This window comes from Oncorhynchus mykiss, chromosome 3 (genome assembly GCF_057628025.1).
Source record: "Oncorhynchus mykiss isolate SJ-2025 chromosome 3, ASM5762802v1, whole genome shotgun sequence".
Lineage (NCBI taxonomy): Eukaryota > Metazoa > Chordata > Actinopteri > Salmoniformes > Salmonidae > Oncorhynchus > Oncorhynchus mykiss.
Genome location: NC_143024.1, coordinates 65899553 through 65920463, shown reverse-complemented (window position 1 = coordinate 65920463; position 20911 = coordinate 65899553). Strand labels below are relative to the sequence as shown.

General features: G+C 41.6%; 1 protein-coding gene across 1 annotated transcript in view; it reads right to left on the bottom strand.

The window, feature by feature from the left end:
• The window catches only part of LOC110520205 (parathyroid hormone 2 receptor-like), a 109021-nt gene that overhangs the window by 25831 nt on the left and 62279 nt on the right, over positions 1 to 20911 (bottom strand). The window contains exon 8 of the mRNA XM_090229932.1: positions 825 to 885. Within this exon, the coding sequence (XP_090086058.1) occupies positions 825 to 885 (61 nt within the window). The remainder of the gene's footprint in view (positions 1 to 824; positions 886 to 20911) is intronic.

The following is a 20911-nucleotide window of genomic DNA, read 5'->3' as shown; positions in this document are numbered from 1 at the left end:
TTTTCCTCCGGTTTTGATAATTAAATATCATTCCAATGTAAGAACCCCAAAATATTGTGCCCACTCGCAGATTTCAACTGCCCCCTTAGTCACTCTATCCTGGCACCAGGTCTGAATAAAACCTGTTGCCCAGCCAGCAGAATTTGTCTCGTACATGTGTTGTCTCGCACATGGCCCTGACCTCACTCTCCGAGGGTGTCTCAGGGGGAATGGGATATGCACTTGTACATGTGTGAAACAGGACAAATATAAGCACCCCTAATTGACCTTTGATGACTCAAAGCATAAAATAGTTTGTCTAGATTCATCCAACATATCATGCTGGTACAGATGCTCAAATGAAGGCTGAGGGTGTGACATGGCAACACCTGGAGCGGAGAGCAAAATAATGAAAGGGATGGAGGCGATACATCGATGGCCTATGTTCCGCAAAGAACAAAAAGGCCTATATACAGTAAGTAAGTACAAAATGCTCAAACCAATATAATTATCTAGAAAGCTATGAAACAGAGGTAAATCTATTCACTACGGTGATGTTAATTTAAATGTATTCACTATTGTGATGTTGAATATTATGATGTTTTGCATCCCAATTCCTTGGAGGAGATATGGTGCACTTGCTGCTGGTAAGGGCACTCTACATAAATTCATATTTATATAGTGCATATGAAGGGCAGGGTATGTATAATGGAAGCCTGCCAAGGTGCTTTCAAGGGCCATAGCTGGAGGATTCCATCTGGTGAGAAGATCATTGAAGATAGCTATTAGATACTGTATCTACATGAATTACCTAAATACTGAATTTGGACTAGTGTCTCACTCACCTTCCATCTGCTAGTGTTGCCCGGACAACTGCCCATGTTGCCACGAACAGAGCTGGAACACCTGAAATTGTACATGAGGAAAAGAACATCAGCTTTCTACAAATGTTCTAAACACTTACTAAACATAATGCAATTACTTAATTACTTGTTGCATTATTATGTTCTTAGCTCACTAATAGCAGCTCTAATAGCTCAGGAACAGGCTAGTTAGACAAACAATGAGTTACTCAACTCATACATGGCACTCTGAGCATAATATTTGAAAGCAGGATAATTGAGTGCGTAGGATTTCTCTTCCAGTGAAGGTATTTTAGAGCCAGCTAGCTAGAAAGCAGGAAGTTGTGACTCATACTCAACAAATATGTCTCTCTTCCCGTTGGAGCTGAAACGTGTGAATAAGGACAATGCTGGGCCTAAATAGTTATACGATTGGAGCATAAAGGTCTAAGTCATTTTTTGCATTAGAACAGCAAGTATATATAATGCGAGTGTAAAAACTATTGAGAGAGAGAAGATTTTCGGGGGACAAATTTAATCTTGGAATTTTACATAAGCAATCACATTTGCATTTTTAAAAACTTCAAACAAGAAAACATGCCGCTCTGCTGAACATAACAGTTCCATCATAACTTCTTTACTCCAATAACCTCATATTTCCTTCATATAAATGTAATTACATGGTTCGCTGGATTGACATGGATTGCAATTGTGTGGTTTAACCAAAGAGACAAAATCACACTGATTGACTGTGATTTGTTTGTTTGTTTTTGTGTGTGTGTCTGTGTGTAAGTCAGGGTAAGTGTTTGTGCCTGCCTGCTTGCCAGCTATCTGCACGTGTTGGGTTTGTCAACAACAGGATTTTCGAGGGCCACAGATTTTTTTCAGACCAATATGTTTGTCAAAAACAATAGAAAATATATATACAGGTCCATTATAACTTCTACATACTGTATATCTAAACTCAGGAAATATTTGTATGAACATAACAAGATTCAACAACTGAGACATAAACTGATCAAGTCCACAGACATGTGACTAACAGAAATTGAAAAATGTGTCCCTGAACAAAGGGGGGTCAAAATCAAAAGTAACAGTCAGTATCTGGTGTGGCCACCAGCTGCATTAAGTACTGCAGTGCATCTCCTCCTCATGGACTGCACCAGATTTGCCAGTTATTGCTGTGAAATGTTACCCCACTCTTCCACCAAGGAAGGCCCAAACCCTCACCCTCCGATCCAACAAGTCCCAGATGTGCTCAATGGGATTGAGATCCGGGCTCTTCGCTGGCCATGGCAGAACACTGACATTCCTGTCTTGGTGGCATTGTCATGCTGGAGGGTCATGTCAGGATGAGCCTGTAGGAAGGGTACCACAAGAGGGAGGAGGATGTCTTCCCTGTAACGCATAGCATTGAGATTGCCTGCAATGACAACAAGCTCAGTCCTATGATGCTCTGACACACTGTCCCAGACCATGATGGACCCTCTCTAACCAATGTGAAATGGCTAGCTAGTTAGCGGTGATGCGCTCTAATAGTGTTTCAGTCGGTGACGTCACTCGCTCTGAGACCTGAAGTAGTTGTTCCCCTTGCTCTGCGAGGGCCGCGGCTTTTGTGGAGCGATGGGTAACGATGCTTCGTGGGTGTCAGTTGTTGATGTGTGCAGAGGGTCCCTGGTTCGAGCCCAGGTTGGGGCGATGAGAGGGACGGAAACTAAACTGTTACACCTCCATCCACCTCCAAATCGATCCCGCTCCAGAGTACAGGCCTCGTTGTAATGCTCATTCCATCGACGATAAACAGCAGGGACCCTGGGCATCTTTCTTTTGGTTTTTTTCAGAGTCCGTAGAAAGGTCTCTTTAGTGTCCTAAGTTTTCCTAACTGTGACCTGAATTGCCTACTGTCTGTAAGCTGTAAGTGTCTTAACGACCGTTCCACAGGTGCATGTTCATTAATTGTGGTTTATTGAACAAGCACGGGAAACAGTGTTTAAACCCTTTACAATGAAGATCTGTGAAGTTATTTGGATTTTTACAAATTATCTTTGAAAGACAGGGGCCTGAAAAAGGGACGTTTCTTTTTTTGCTGAGTTTCGTCTTAGACATTCAAGAGTGGCCTGGCGTTTTTTTCAAATCCCAAATAATAATTTCCTTCCAAAATACACAAACCTCCGGAGCACACCCATAGGCCACGTTTCTCGTTAGCGATGGGATTTAGGCTTACGGGTGTTTTTAGGCTTACGAGTGTTTTAATGATGCATCTTTACTACAAAGATGTAAATAAAATGTGTTTCCCAAAACACCACGCAGAAAGAACGTTCGTTAAGTGCGTCGCTGGACCATGTACTATACCGATACTGATAGGATTGAAAGAAAGGCAGAGCTGCTCTCTGATAAGCTTTCTTCAGTCATATCTTAATTTAACGTTCTAATCATTCCACAATCCTGCCGATGGTTCAGCTCCTAGAGAGATGTCACCTTTTTGTAGGGGCTATATCAGCTTTAATATTGCAGATAGATTGTGGCTTCCATGAATATAATTGTCTGCATCATTTCCAATTGTGCACATTGTAACACATCATGAAATATAGAGGAAAAAATGTGACAGTGTAGCATACAAAAATAGAACTCAATTGACTGGACATTATATTTATTTCAATATGACTGAAATATACACTGAATGTACAAAACCTTAGGAACTGTCACGCTCGTCTGAATGAGTGGACCAAGATGTAGGTGGTATGGTTCCATCCTCTTTATTTTGAAGTGAAATTCAAAGAAAACAATAAATACAAAATGAAACGAGAAGCTGCTACAGTATAGTACTCACATAGTCAAGATCCCACAAAGGGGAACTGGCTGCCTAAATATGATCCCCAATCAGAGACAACGATTAACAGCTGCCTCTGATTGGGAACCATACCAGGCCAACGTAGAAATATAATTACCTAGATGACCCACCCTAGTCACACCCCCACCCCGAGAATAAAAAGCTCTCTATGTTCAGGGCGTAACAGGAACATGACCTGCTCTTTCCATGACATAGACTGACCAGGTGAATCTACGTGAAAGCTATGATCCCTTACTGATGTCACCACCTGTTAAATCCACCTTAATCCGTGTAGATGAAGGGGAGGAGACAGGTTAATGTTAAGCCTTGATACAATTGAGACATGTTTATGTATGTATGCTATTCAGAGGGGGAATGGGCAAGACAAAATATTTAAACGTCTTTAAAGGGGTATGGTTGTAGGTGCCTGGCGCACCAGTTTGAGTGTGTCAAGAACTGCAACGCTGCTGTGTTTTTCATGCTCAACAGTTTCTTGTGTGTATCAAGAATGGCCCACCACCCAAAGGATATCCAGCCAACTTGACACAGCTGGGAAAGGGAAAAGGGGATACTTGGCATTCAGCTGAAATGTGTCTTCCGCATTTAACCCAACCCCTCTAAATTAGAGAGGTGCGGGGGGCTGCCTTATTTGACATCCACGTGATCGGCACCCGGGGAACAGTGGGTTAACTGCCTTGCTCAACTGTGGGAAGCATTGGAGTTAACATGGGCCAGCATCCCTGTGGAATGCTTTTGACCCCTTGTAGCTTATGCCCCGATGAATTAAAGCTTTTCTGGGGACAGAAGAGGGTGCAACTCAATATTAGGAATGTTTTCTTATTGTTTTGTACACCTAGTGTACGGTGCATTCGAAAAGTTATTCAGACCCCTTGACTTTTTCCACATTTTGTTATGTTACAGCCTTATTCTAAAATTGATGAAACTATTTTTTTCCCTCATCAATCTACGCACAATACCCCACAAAGCAAAAACAGGCTTTTAGAAATGTTTGCTCATTTCTAAGAAATTAAAAACAGAAATACCTTATTTACATAATTATTCAGACCCTTTGCTATGAAACTCAAAATTGAGCTCAGGTGCATCCTGTTTTGATTGTTCATCCTTGAGATGTTTCTACAACTTGACTGGAGTCCACCTGTGGTAAATTAAATTGATTGGACATGATTTGGAAAGGCACACATCTGTCTATTTAAGGTCCCACAGTTGACAGCGCATGTCAGAGCAAAAACCAAGCCACAAGGTTGAAGGAATTGTCAGTAGAGCTCTGGGACAGAATTGTGTCGAGGCATCAATCTGGGGAAGGGTACCAAAACATTTCTGCAGCATTGAAGGTCCCAAAGAACACAGTGGCATCCATCATTCTTAAATGGAACAAGTTTGGAACCACCACCTAGAGCTGGCTCTCCGGCCAAACTGAGCAATCGAGGGAGAAGGGCTTTGGTTGTGGACGTGACCAAGAACCTGATGGTCACTCTGACAGCACTCCAGAGTTCCTCTGAGGAGATGGGAGAACCTTCCAGAAGGACAACCATCTCTGCAGCACTCCACCAATCAGGCCTTTATGGGAGAGTGGCTAGACTGAAGCCGCTTCTCAATTAAAGGCACATGACAGCCTGCTTGGAGTTTGCCAAAAGGCACCTAAAGACACTCAGACCATGATAAACAAGATTCTCTGGTCTGATGAAACCAACATTGAACTCATTGGCCTGAATGCCTAGTACCATCCCTACGGTGAGGCATGGTGGTGGCAGCATCATGGTGTGGGGATTTTTTTCAGCAGCAGGGACTGGGAGACCAGTCAGGATAATGCCACTTTAAGAATATTTACATTGAGGGAAAGACAAACGAAGCAAAGTACAGAGATCCTTGATGATAACCTGTTCCAGAGAGTTCAGGACCTCAGACTGGGGCGAAGGTTCACCTTCCAACTGGACAACGACCCTAAGCACACAATCAAGACAATGCAGGAGTGGCTTTGGGACAAGTCTCTGAATGTCCTTGAGTGGGCCAGCCAGAGCCCAGACTTTAACCCAATCGAACATCTCTGGAGAGACCTGAAAATAGCTGTGCAGAGACGCTCCCCATCCAACCTGACAGAGTTTGAGAGGATCTGCACAGAAGAATGGGAGAAACTCCCCAAATACATGTGCCAAGCTTGTAGTGTCATACCCAAGAAGACTCGAGGCTGTAATTGTTTCTAAAGGTGCTTCAACAAAGTACTGAGTAAATGGTTTGATTACTTACGTAAATATGATATTTCAATCATTGTTTGTTTTATAAATGTGCCAACATTTCTAAAACCTGTTTTTTCTTTATCATTATGGGGCATTGTGTATAGATTGATGAGAATTTAAAAAAATACATTTTATGAGATTTAAACGTATTCTACAAGAACCAATATCACTCCTTAAAAAGAAAACCCAATGGAACAATCCTTGGATAGCTTTTCAGAATTCATGGATAAATTGGTCCACTTGGAAAACTAAAGTCATTGATACCATAAATGACTTGGCCATAGGAAATACATTTATTTCCATGACAGCATTAAAAATACATTTTGGATTCACCAATGCAGTTATTTTCAAATACATGCAACTTAAAAGTTTTATATCTGTCACGTTCTGACCTTAGTTCTTTTGTTATGTCTTTGTTTTAGTATGGTCAGGGTGTGAGTTGGGTGTGTTGTCTATGTTAGTTTTTCTATGATTTGCTATTTCTGTGTTTGGCCTGGTATGGTTCTCAATCAGAGGCAGCTGTCAATCGTTGTCCCTGATTGAGAACCATATTTAGGGAGCCTGTTTTCTATTGTGTTTGTTGGGTGATTTTTTTCTGTTCTGTGTTTGTATTTCACCGTTCAGGACTGTTTTCGTTTCGTTCTCTGTTGTTTTTGTTCGAGTATTCGTTTTCATTAAAAGAGAATATGAATACTTACCACGCTGCACCTTGGTCCTCCTCTCTCTCAACAACGAGCATTACAATATCACAAAATGTCGATTTGAAATATTTTCAATCGAGAGCCTATCCAACTCACAATCTCTTCGAAAAATATAAACTATTGGAAACAAGACTTAGAAGGAACGGATATTGGCACAAGATGGAGGGAATGTTGGAACGTAACTAACGAAAATGTACACCTAATCCAGTAAAAATTAATTAAGAAATTATAAAGCACAATGGCACAAAGTCATGTCTTAAGTGTAAAACTAACAATGACTCAATAATCCATGCCTTCTTGGAAAAGTCAACAAGTTATGGGTGGAGCTAGAAAGTTGGCTGTCAGAAGTATTACAATGTAAATGTACTTTTAATTCATCTGACTGCATATTTGAAGACATGGCATATGAGGGTGCAGTGTGATACCCGATGAGTTGGATGATACTTTTCTGGTCAATCGTCTTGAAAAAACGTATACTTAAACTGGAAATCAACCAATCCTTTGTCCTTAACACAATTTAACACAACAGGTTAAGTGCTTTATTCTCTAAATGTTATGTTATATATATATATATATATGTGTATACCTTATAAATACCTTAAATACCTTAAAGTTATACCTTAAAAAGTTTGGGGTCACTTTGAAATGTCCTTGTTTTTGAGAGAAAAGCACATTTTGTTGTCCATTAAAATAACATAAATTTGATCAGAAATACAGTGTAGACATTGTGAATGTTGTAAATGACTATTGTAGCTGGAAACGGCTGATGTTTTATGGAATATCTACATAGGCGTACAGAGCCCCATTATCAGCAATCACTCCTGTGGATGGCACGTTGTGTTAGCTAATCCAAGTTTATAATTTTAAAAGGCTAATTGATCATTAGAAAACCCCTTTGCAATTATGTTAGCACAGCTGAAAACTGTTATTCTGACGAAAGACGCAATAAAACTGACTTTCTTTAGACTAGTTGAGTATCTGGAGCATCGGCATTTGTGGGTTCGATTACAGGCTCAAAAAGGCCAGAAACAAATAACTTTCTTCTGAAACTCATTAGTCTATTCTTGTTCTGAAAAATGAAGGCTAGTCCATGTGAGAAATTGCCAAGAAACTGAAGATCTCGTACAACGCTGTGTACTACTCCCTTCACAGAACAGCGCAATCTGGCTCTAACCAGAATAGAAAGCGGAGTGGGAGGCCCCGGTGCACAACTGAGCAAGAGGACAAGTCTAGTTTGAGAAACAGATGCCTCACAAGTCCTTGACTGGCAGCTTCATTAAATTGTACCCGCAAAACACCAGTCTCAATGTCAACAGTGAAGAAGCGACTCCGTGATGCTGGCCTCCTGGCCAGCATACACCAGATTCACAGACTAGTGCAAATAAACTTAAACAAAGCAGAATCAGGATATGATTGCCTACACTCCATTGTTATTCACTGCAGATCCCTCCTTCATTCTGCTTTGACCAACTTTTTTTGACTGTGTGTGATTCCAGGCTGGTGATAGGCTACTTTGCTTTACAGAGGTGCCGGTATGCATTTCCTGAAAAAATGGGAGGCACTGGTAGGGGCTCTGGACAGCTCCGCCCCAAGTCAAGCACTGCCTTTCCTTCTGAAAAAAGTATTTATTCAGTATCTACATTTCAAAGGTGTCTTTCATGCCTCCTGCTCCCTACCAGGAGGAACACATCAAACGAGGATGGGCATGAATAAAGCACAATTTACCATAAGAGACCTCTTATGGTAAATTGTGCTTTATTCATGCCCCATCCTCGTTTGATGTGCTTTATTCATGCCCCATCCTCGTTCTGATGTATAAAAACAAACAGAGCAATAGTCAGAGGAGGTTGTAAGCGGATTTGTATCGATGCTGCTTCTGATGATTGTTTTCTGAATGTGCTTCTTACACAGCATTGGTGAGAAGAAACTACTCTAATAGTAGAGTTGTGAGATTAACAATCAATTCTTCCTGGGGCAGGATTCACTATCTGAGCATTTTATTAAATACCTACTAAAAAGAGTGTGAAGAAAAATGCTCCAACAAATGATATTCAGTGTGAATAGAGGAGTGCAGTTACAAAGTAGGGAATAAGTTTAAGTTAGGAGTGAATCCGGCGTCTTCATGCCAGTAGACTTGCTTATGCTCAGCTAGCTTTGCTGTATGTGTTGGTAGAGTTGTCTCCCTGCAGAGACAGAGGCATGCCTTGAGTTTCTGTGATGCTCACCGATTAAGAACAACATTGAAGTGTCCTATGGAGGGTCCTTGGGGGTCATAAAGTATTGTGGTTTCTAGGATCATAAAAGTAAGGATTTGATATTGGCCACAATTTCAGTGGCCGGGCGCCCTAAGGGGCCAGGGAAAGGTTCTCAACATCTCCCCTTGTCCTGTGGGTATTGTGGTTCCAAGGATAAAATGAAGACCAAGATAATTATTTAATATTATGTTGAAAGAAATAGAAAGGAATATTAGTTCTTAAGATCTACACCACGTCCAACCAACTTCATAGTCTCATATCCAATCAGCAACGTGAGACAGGCGGAAAAGAGAAGTTTGCCTCAAGCTAAATAACCAACACCACTATAACCATAATTGCCACAACACACCTATCTGAGCAGCACACCTGAAACCGAGTGGTAGAGAAGAGTATTAAAACCACAATCATCCTGTCTCAGTTATAGTATACTACTCAGAATGTCTTTTTCCCTTAAAATGGAGTCCAACCTTTACTCCAATAGAGAAACTAGTAGGACCTGATCCTATAGTACTGGGGACTCAGTGGGAATCTATGTTATGAGTACTTGTCATCGGCAGGTGGAAAACACACACATAGTGGGAGAGATGATGACCTTGGAGTCTGTGATTCAGATGCGTCGGCGACAGGCTGGCGTGGGAGCACAGAGTGATGATTCAATCACAATTTATGGCATTGTCCCAATGGCTGGCCATATTATGTTTGCCATCACAGGAGGGAAGCACACCTCCACAGTGGCATTTTCCAGAGAAGAACGTTCCCACAGACCTTGGGAGTACGGCCACCGTCTGAAGTGTGAAGACTGATGAAAACTTGAATCAACAAAATTAATGTTACTGTGTGAATGAAACTGTTGTGTTTGGATTGTTTCAAGAGTTCATAAAGAGCTGTACATTTTTACATGTCTTATTACATTGTATGTTTTCCGGTTGATGCATTTTCAGAGAGACAGGGCTGAAATTGTATGTTTGGTTTTTCGGTTTTCAGGCACATTTCTGTTGTCCGTAACATTCAAATTGAATTTTGTTGATTCGATTTTAATCTGGGTGTGATGTCCTGCCTTTTGTCTTCCCCCAGAAATGTGCAAAGTAATGTTAATTTATGTTGGGGGTGAGTTTCCGTTTTTTCCATGGATAAAAGGTCTAAGTCTAATTGTGAAGTTGTTGGCAAGCTCCATGTGTGTGCAGACAGACACACATTAAACTTTTTCACTTGGAGATTATAAAAAAAAACTTGGAACCACGTACATCTTATTAGTAGAGTTATTTACTCTGTCTAATACTATAATGAATGCTCATGTACACTGGAAGTGTCAATTAATTTGTGACTAATACAACGTATTAGTTGATTGGAGTAAATGCATGCCTCATTTAAAGAGTAAACTCTTTGATTGATTATATGTTAAAAATTGCATTGGTCTGTTGGTAAATGTGATTTACACTATACACATATCATTATGCATAGGTTTTAACTTTACATCTCTGGCTACGATAGATTTTATAAGTTAAAGCTTGGAATGTGGACGCTATAAACAGCTCATAAGTCCGATAAGCCTCTTAACTCTTGATACTAGCCATCCCGGATCCGGGATCGTAAATACAGCCTCAAGCCTATTACCATAACGCAACGTTAACTATTCATGAAAATCGCAAATGAAATGAAATAAATATGCTAGCTCTCAAGCTTAGCCTTTTGTTAACAACACTGTCATCTCAGATTTTCAAAATATGCTTTTCAACCATAGCAAAACAAGCATTTGTGTAAGAGTATTGACAGCTAGCGTAGCATTTAGCGTAGCATTCAGCGGGCAACATTTTCACAAAAACAAGAAAAGCATTCAAATAAAATCATTTACCTTTGAAGAACTTCAGATGTTTTCAATGAGGAGACTCTCAGTCAGATAGCAAATGTTCAGTTTTTCCAAAAAGATTCTTTGTGTAGGAGAAATCGCTCCGTTTTGTTCATCACATTTGGCTACCAAAAAAACCAGAAAATTCAGTCATCAAAACGCCAAACTTTTTTCCAAATTAACTCCATAATATCGACTGAAACATGGCAAACGTTGTTTAGAATCAATCCTCAAGGTGTTTTTCACATATCTCTTTGATGATATATCGTTCGTGGAAGTCTGGTTTCTCCTCTGAATCACATGGAAGAATACTTGCAGCTGGAGATTACGCACCAATTTCGACACAGGACACCAGGCGGACACCTGGTAAATGTGGTCTCTTATGGTCAATCTTCCAATGATATGCCTACAAATACGTCACAATGCTGCAAACACCTTGGGGAAACGACAGAAAGTGTAGGCTCATTCCTTGCGCATTCACAGCCATATAAGGAGACAATGGAAAACAGCGCCTCGAAAATTTTGCTCACTTCCTGTTTGAAGTTTCATCTTGGTTTCGCCTGTAGCATCAGTTCTGTGGCACTCACAGATAATATCTTTGCAGTTTTGGAAACGTCAGAGTGTTTTCTTTCCAAAGTCAATTATATGCATAGTCAAGCATCTTTCCGTGACAAAATATCTTGTTTAAAACGGGAATGTTTTTCATCCAAAAAAACATAAAGTTATGTTAGAATACAGGTACTTAAAATATCCGAGTGGGGATGCCGAAACTCGCAAAATGGTTATGTCTATTTTGGTTTACGTTTGACCTATAGCATTTATTCAGTCAGATGAATGTAGTTTATTGTTACAATGTGCGCTGAAAGTTGGGAAGCAAGTTCAGGGAGTGAGTGTTGTAATAAATGAACACAACGTAATACAAAACAAGGAAAAACGAATGACGCACAGACATGACACTGGAACAGAAACAATGACGCAGGGGGAAGGCACCAAAGGGAGTGACATAATCAGGGAAGGTAATCAGGGAGGTGATGGAGTCCAGTTGAGTCTAATGACGCGCAGGTGCACGTAATGATGGTGACAGGTGTGCTCCATAACGAGCAGCCTGGTGACCTAGAGGCCAGAGAGGGAGCACACGTGACAGTACTCCCTGCCCTACACGTGGCTCCAGTTGTAGGACGCCGACCAAAATGACGATCCCAGGGATCAGGAGCGGAACGGTCACCCCTGCTGATGCGCGGGAACCTGTCGCTGGCTGGGCCGCGGGAACCTGACAGACCAGCTGAGGCAGGGGAGCCTGGCGATCCGGCTGAGGCATGAGAGCCTGGCGAGCCGGCAGAGGCAGGAGAGCCTGGCGATCTGGCTGAGGCATAAGAACCTGTAGCGGCTCCCGGACCCAACGTCATTCCCACTGACACAAAAAAAATAAACATTCCCTGATGTTTCCCTTAGGTGAGGAAAGTGCAGGGAGTGAGTGTTTTAATAAATAAACACAACATAATACAAAACAAGTAAACACGAACAGCGCATAGAGGCCGGAGAGGGAGCACGTGACATTTACAATTAACAACAATCTTTTTATTCTCAACCACACACAAAACTATACAAAACTATATGTACTTATGCACACACACACACACACACACACACACACACACACACACACACACACACACACACACACACACACACACACACACACACACACACACACACACACACACTAGGGCTGGCACAATTACTGTTTAATAACCATGTAACCAACAGCTTAAGACTGTCATGACCCTTTTTTGTTGTTGCGTGGAACGAACAGCTGACTGTAGACGGGACGGCCGGGCATTCGTGCAGTTGAGTCTGTTTCTGCTGTAACATGGGCTCTACAACTTGACTAAACTTTGTTGCTCTTGGCTGAAACAAGCACAGTGTTGCAGCAAACAAGTCTTTGGTTACCAGTATTTAAAAAAAAGGTTATTATGGGGACCGCAGTCATTTGGCTGACAAAAAACCATCATCCAAAATTGCATGACCTTCACAGCCCTAATAAACACACCCACACACACACAAACAAGCATGTTATTTTAAGGGTTGTCATGGTGGACTTGAGTGTGGTTCAATTCAACTCTGCTTGAACCACGCTGTCACTGGTAAATCGTTTGGGAGGGGTATACTACGATGCAAGCTAGATCTACTCAGCGTCTTCTAAAGCTAGCCAGCTCCGTATCTCGACGGTGGATACTGCTCGTCTGTCTTCCGCTAACTCCATCAGGCTTGGAATTGTGCAATCATGTTGCACGTGAATAGCCGAATGCCAAACTCAAATCAAATTAAATCAAATTAAATTAAATTAAATTGTCATATGCGCCGAATACAACAGACCTTACAGTGAAATGCTTACTTACAAGCCATAAACCAACAATGCAGTTTTAAGTTAAGAAAATAACTAAAAAAGTTACATAATTAAAGAGCAGCAGTAAAATAACAATAGTGAGGCTATATACAGGGGGTACCGGTACAGAGTCAATGTGCAGGGGCACCGGTTAGTCGGTAATTGAGGTAATATGTACATGTAGGTAGAGTTATTCAAGTGACTATGCATAGATAATAACAGAGATTAGCAGCAGCATAGAAGAGGGGATTGGGACACTGCAAAAAGTCTGGGTAGCCATTTGATTAGATGTTCAGGAGTCTTCTGGCTTGGGGGTAGAAGCTGTTTAGAAGCCTCTTGGACCTAGACTTGGTGCTCCGGTATCGCTTGCCGTGCGGTAGCAGAGAGAACGGTCTATGACTAGGGTGGCTGGAGTCTTTGACAATTTTTCGGGCTGACACCGCCTGGTGTAGGAGTCCTGGATGGCAGGAAGCTTGGCCCCGGTGATGTACTGGACCGTACGCACTACCTTCTGCCGTGCCTTGCGGTCAGAGGCCAGGCAGTTTCCATACCAGGCAGTCATGCAACCCGTCAGGATGCATCTGAGGACCCATGCCAAATCTTTCCAGTCTCCTGAGGGGGAATAGGTTTTGTCATGCCCTCTTCAGGACTGTCTTGGTGTGCTTGGACCATGTTAGTTTGTTGGTTATGGGGACGCCAAGGAACGTAAAGCTCTCAACCTGCTCCACTACAGCCCTGTCCTGTAGTCCACAATCATCTCCTTTATCTTGATCACATGGAGGGAGAGGGTGTTGTCCTTGCACCACACCGTCAGGTATCTGACCTCCTCCCTATACAATAGGCTGTCTCGTCGTTGTCAGTGATCAGGCCTACCACTATTGTGTCATCAGAAAACGTGCAGTCATGAGTGAACAGGGAGTATAGTAGGGGACTGGGCACGTACCCCTGAGGGGCCCCCGTGTTGAGGATCAGCGTGGCGGATGTATTGTTTCCTACCCTTACCACCTGGGGGCGGCCTGTCAGGAAGTCCAGGATCCAGTTGCAGAGGGAGGTGTTTAGTCCCAGGGGCCTTAGCTTAGTGATGAGCTTTGAGGGCGCTATGATGTTAAATGCTGAGCTGTAGTCAATGAATAGCATTCTCACACAGGTGTTCATTTTGTCCAGGTGGGAAAGGGCAGTGCGGAGTGCAATAGATATTGCATCATCTGTGGATAAGTTGGGGCGGTATGGGATAATAGTGTTGATGTGAGCCATGACCAGCCTTTCAAAGCACTTCATAGATGTGAGTGCTACGGGTTGGTAGTCATTTAGGCAGGTTACCTTCGTGTTTTTGGGCACAGGGACTATGGTGGTCTGCTTGAAACATGTTGGTATTACAGACTCGGTCAGGGAGAGGTTGAAAATGTCAGTGAAGACACTTGCCAGTTAAGACGAATCCTAGAGTGTCAGCTAAAGACCTACAAAAATCTCTGGAAGATGCTAACATTTCTGTTGACAAGTCTACAATACCTAAAACACTAAACAAGAAAGATGTTCATGGGAGGACACCATGGAAGAAGCCACTGCTGTCCAAAAAAACATTGCTGCATGTCTGAAGTTTGCAAAAGAGCACCTGGATGTTCCACAGCGCTACTGGCAAAATATTCTGATGAAACTATGAAACTAAAGTTGTGTTGTTTGGAAGGAACACACAACACTATGTGTGGAGAAAAAAAGGCACATCACATACTTATTTGCCTCATTAAAATACAAATCAATTTATAACATTTTTGACATGCGTTTTTCTGGATTTGTTTGTTGTTATTCTGTCTCTCACTGTTCAAATAAACCTACCATTAAAATTATAGACTGATCATTTCTTTGTCAGTGGGCAAACGTACAAAATCAGCAGGTGATCAAATACTTTTTCCCTCACTGTATACCCCACCACCTTGTCACAACACAACTGATTGGCTCAAACGCATTAAGAAGTAAAGACATTCCACAAATGAACTTTTAACTAGTAACACCTGTTAACTTAAATGCAGTCCAGGTGACTACCTCACGAAGATGGTTGAGAGAATGCCAAGAGTGTGAAAAGCTGTCATCAAGGCAAAGGGTGGCTATTTGAAGAGTCTCAAATATAAAATATATTTTGATTTGTTTAACACTTTTTTGGTTACTACATGATTCCATATGTGTTATTTCATAGTTTTGATGTCTTCACTATTACTGTACAATGTAGAAAATAGTAAAAATAAAGAAAACCCTTTAATGAGTAGGGTTGCGGAACTGGTGGCAGTGAAGTCAGATGCAGGAGAGCAGAAATAGGTAATAGCCGGAGCAGTTTAATTTCAAAACCAATGGCAAATAAAAAGGACCTACATAGGTACAAAACCCGACGAGCACCAGTAACATAGTGCACAAGCACTTACAAACAAACAATTGCACACAAGGGCATGGGGGGAACAGAGGGTTAAATACACAACACTTAATGAGGGAAATGGAAACCAGGTGTGTTGGAAAACAAGACAAAACAAATGGAAAATTACATTTGGATCGACGATGGCTAGATGACCGGTGATGCTGACCGCCAAACACCGCCCGAACAGGTGTCTTATTTTTTCTAAACCCATAACCATGTGTGAGGTGTATAATTTTGTTTCAAAGTAGATTTGTTTAAGACTAACAAGAAACACTCTGTGTGAACCTGATCTATCCCACTGCAGTAAAAGGTCAACATTTTAGCAACTAGGAAATGGCAGAGCAATTTCTTCATAGTGCACCTTTAAAGAATATATTGTTAAGATTACTAACGTTACTGTCCCCACTACAAGAAAAAACATTAAACTGAAATATTGTAGAATTCCATTCATTCCTATGGAGGACTGCTGCTACTGGGGAGTGCCAATATGGCCGACCGGTGGCTTCAAAGCCCCTCAATGGCCAATACATAGATGCAGTAAAGGGGTCAATGGAACGCACATTCAACATGGAATGCACATTCAACATGTCTAATCTAACAAAGTGGATATTCGTCAAATCCGTCATGATATCTATTGTAACAGGTCCACAATGTGGTTACTCAAGTCCAATTTTGATATAATCGGCTGTTTTCACGGCATAACATTTCGAAGTTGTCCCTTTTCAGGTTTAGAAAAAGTGACTGTTAAATGCTTACTCCCGTTCATATAATCTGGTTAGAATAGATGGTCATCATAGTCGTTTCAAAGTAATTTTTTAAGGTTTAAGGTTTAAAGTGACATGAACATGAATATGTGTTGGGGTTAACATCCATACAAGCATTATACTCAGATTTTTACCTCAACATAGTGTGAAATACACAGAAATAATAGCCAAAATGTAGGCTAATTCTGCTGGGGGGCAATAAGGATATTCGGGATCTTTCCCCAATGGCCCACACATTTCCATTGCAAATCGATTGCTTTGGTCGAGTTTGACTGTCCTCTTTACTGTATCTATAGCATCAGTAATCCAGGGTTTATATACATCATTGCTAGGTCTGCGCAACACACTCAAAATAACGACGACCTCGAACGTGCCCCCATGTATTGACACTGAGATCATGCAAAGGTGAGAAGGTCAGTGAAGGTTGGGTCGAGATGGTCAGTGGGCAAAATCCAGACATGAAAGATTGCCTTGAAAGAGACAGTGTTGTAGGTCAAAAACGTCAACACAGGAGAGAGAAAGCAGATGGGAGGATGGGAGGTTGATAGGCGTCAGGCACAGAAATTGAAAACCATATTTCAGTAGCTCGGAAGAAAACAGGAAGAAAGCGGAAATATTGATGAAAGATGAAGATGTGTCCAGGGCGATTGATCCTAAGAGACTACCAATGAGTAGGCCGAGGCCAATAGAGAGTGATAGGAATAACATTCTTCACTAAGGTTGGTTTCTTAGCATTCACAACCATGGTTATCAACTGTACTAATGAAATGGAACGTAAATAACAGAAAATATATGTTGTGGTGGCAGCTGCAGGGAGGTACTTAGGTGTAAAAGATTTTACTGCAGAAGAGTTACAAGGTGTGTTGAACGACAGTGTCTCATCCTCCCAGGCTGCCAGCCTGGTGTATGATCAGATAGGGCCAAGTAGTGAAATAGTGGTGAGGTTTTAACCCATAAGAATATAAACTCTGCCTAAGCCGGAGGAGTAGTGGTGGTGGGGGGGAGGGGGGTGTCTACTAATTATATGGATTTTTTAAAGAAGTCATACCAAGGATCATTTAGCTATTTGAATTTGAATTTTAAGACCCCTTGAAGTATCCCCCCCAAAAATCTAAAATTATTTTTGGCTTTTCCACTATTAGCCCATACAAATGGAATAACATACCTGAAAGTCCCCCCAAACAATCTAATGGAAGTTTGTTCTGAAGTGTCTGTCCTATATCTGAGAGATGTAAGAAAGACCAGGAAACTTTTGTTATTTTGTATTTAACCCCTCATATTTGGCACTAAACAGTCTCTGTACTGTATATACTTCCATACATTTTTTTAAATGGTACCGGAGGACCTTCAAACGAGTCTAGTGAGTCTTGTGCACATCCTAGAGCAAAAGAAGGTGAGAGTCTCACGTTTCCACAGATGAGGCCTATTAGTGTGTAGCCCAAACTGTTTGGATGCTACAGACGATTTTGTGAAAATACCGATTTTTGGGATATCTCATGGTCTGATAAACACCTCTCTACTGTAGCTCTGTCAACTTTTACCGGAGAAATGGAAATGAGACATAGGTGCATGAGGTGGATTGAGACGCATCCAACGCAAAAAAAACATCTCTAGCTTAAAATGACGGATTTCTAAGGGGATTGTTGTATTAATCTAATTAGATTTCCGAGGCGAGTGAGGACATCAACCTTAGTTATCGACCTTAGTAGGGTTAGTTGGTAAGGCATTTTTCTTCCCCTTTCTCCATCCTTTTCCCCTTCCCTTTTTGTGTCACTAATTGTAATGAATTCACATTCCAGAACAGTAGGCGGAAACAGAGTGCTAGAAAAGAGAAATTGATGAATAGGGAGGCAGTGACCTGCTTCACACTGCAGTACAGTAGGTGGTGGTGTACGCACCACTCGGTTGCGATCCGCCAATACAAATTTAAAGAAGAAGAAGAACTTTTGTTAGCTAGCCTAGTGTTGGTTAGCTAGTAAACGTTCACTAGCACTTTTATTGGTCCCACCAACTAGGCTATCTAGTTCTTATCTTCCCTGAACCTTGTTCTCAGGGTATTACTTTAGACACACCCAGCATAACAATGTTAGCTAGCTACCTACTTGTGTCAACACATTATGAGTAACATGAGTTCCTTTTCAATGTAGCTAAACACTAGCTAACTTTTTATTGTTAGTAAGCACTATTATTGCCAGCTGGATAACACAATAACTAGCTATATGCCTAAACTATAGAAATCATGATGATGATAACTAGGGGTAATGTAGTGTCTATACTAAACCATCATACATTGTTCTTCTCTACCACAAACTCTTAGACTCCAGGATGGGAAAATGCTTACAAAAAAGAAACAGATGAAGACAGAGTCAGAGACTGAGTTGTCAATTTCCCTTGTTACTTGTAATGCTAAAAAGGGAAGAAAAATACAATTCTATTTTTCTAAATTAGCTATCTAAGCTACTCACCATACTATAGGCTACAGATTTGAGTCAACACTAGAATAGTTATTTTTATGTTATTGAGTAGGACAATATCTTTGTTTAATCTAATTAATCAAATTATTAATCTAACAATAAAAATCCTGTAAGGTATTTTACATTGCAATAAAATTGTTTGTAAGTATTTTCACTTGGTACTGAGTAATAAGTAAATATATAGAAATTGCTCATAGGTAACTATAAAGTTACACTTCAATTTAAATAGTTAAATCCTGTGTAACAACTAGAGACAACCTTGTACTTATTCAGATATTACAGATATGTACTCTGGTGTATTAGCGTGTTTATTTTCTCAATTGGCGTGCAAAACAGGCCAATCAAATCAAACTGTGCACACAAACTGAACGATAATGAAGATATTCAAAAAGACAAAAATAATTTAGCTAGTTAGAGAGACATAGAGACGGAGTAGAGCTATCCAGTGTCTGCGTCTTCTGAAGAAGACGAAGAGAAGCATCTATGGCGGCATTTCAGTGACCAGGGCTCCTTTAAGTACTGGAGAGGTGAGTGTGTAATCATGCAATGCAAGCTGCAATGCAAGCTGTAGCAGTTAGTAGCTAGCTATCCTTGCAGCTAAGTTAGCTAACTAGCTGCATGGCTAACCACCAACCAATGATAATAGGATTTTTAGCTATGCACTGTGTCTGTGTAAATAAGGATAACGTTCATTTAAAAGCCTCAGTAAGTCTCAATAAGTTTCCGATAGAATCTGGGTCAAATTGTATTCTTCTTTTAGCTAATTATATTTAGTTAGATCATGATGTATGAAATCATACATGATGATGTATGGTCATTATACATGATGATGATGAATGAATACATCAATCATGAAGGTTAATGTAATGAATGATAGGCCTACTTCAACTCTCATTAAGGTTTCATGAACGGCTTCATAAAGGTGTTATGAATACTTATGTAAAGTTTAGGCTTCAGGCCTCAGTTAAAGTAACGTTTTACCCAGCAAACATTAATTCTATGTGATTGAATGTAATGAATGTGATATTGGGCTATTCTTTGATTTCACACAAGTAACGTTTTGTCTACGCCTCATCCAAATGTTATTGTGTGTGTGTCTGTGTGTGTGTGAAGTGAGAGAGAACAATAGATGGGTTGGTTTAAATGAATTAATCTTGCATATAACTGTGTGAGTTTACATAATAGGTACAGCGAAATATGAATTCATCTCAACATTAGGCATCTTTTTAGGTCTGAGAACATCTGACAAACTCACTACATTCTCAGTTACTGAGAACAATAAGCATGTAAGGTCTGTGTTTGGGCTATTGTACTCAAATCAAATGTGTTGGTTGCGTACACATATTTGCAGATGTCATCCCAGGTGCAGTGAAATGCTTATGTTTCTAGCTCCAACAGTGCAGTAATATCATGGAGTCTACAAGGTGTTGAAAGCGTTCTACAGGGATGCTGGCGATTGTTGATTCCAATGCTTCCCACATCTGTGTCAAGTTTGCTGGATGTCCTATGGGTGGTGGACCATTCTTGATACACATGGGAAACTGTTGTAACGGCAGATCTCCTCTTCATCTGAAGAGGAGTAAGGATCGGACCAAGATGCAGCGTGGTAAGTGTCCATAACTTTAATTTAAAAAAGCACTGAACACTGAATACAAAAATAACAAAATAAACATGAAGAAACTAAACCGAAACAGTACCGTGTGGCGGGAAACAAACACCCACAAACCAACAGTGAAACCCATGCTACCTAAGTATGATTCTCAATCAGAGACAACTATTCAGGCCAGACGGGCGGCTCCGGGGGCTCAGGCCAGATGGGCGGCTCCGGCGGCTCAGGCCAGACGGGCGGCTCCGGACAGACGGGCGGCTCCGGCAGCTTAGGACAGACGGGAGACTCCGGCGGCTCAGGACAGACGGGAGCCTCCGGCGGTGCCCGACAGGTGGGAGACTCCGGCAGCGCCGGACATGCTGCTGGCGGCTCCGTCGGCTCAGGCCAGACGGGCGGCTCCGGCGGCTCAGGCCAGACAGGCGGCTCCGGCAGCTCAGTACAGACGGGCGGCTCCGGACAGACGGGCGGCTCCGGCGGCTCAGGACAGACGGGAGACTCCGGCGGCTCAGGACAGACGGGAGCCTCCGGCGGCTCAGGACAGACGGGAGACTCCGGCAGCGCTGGAC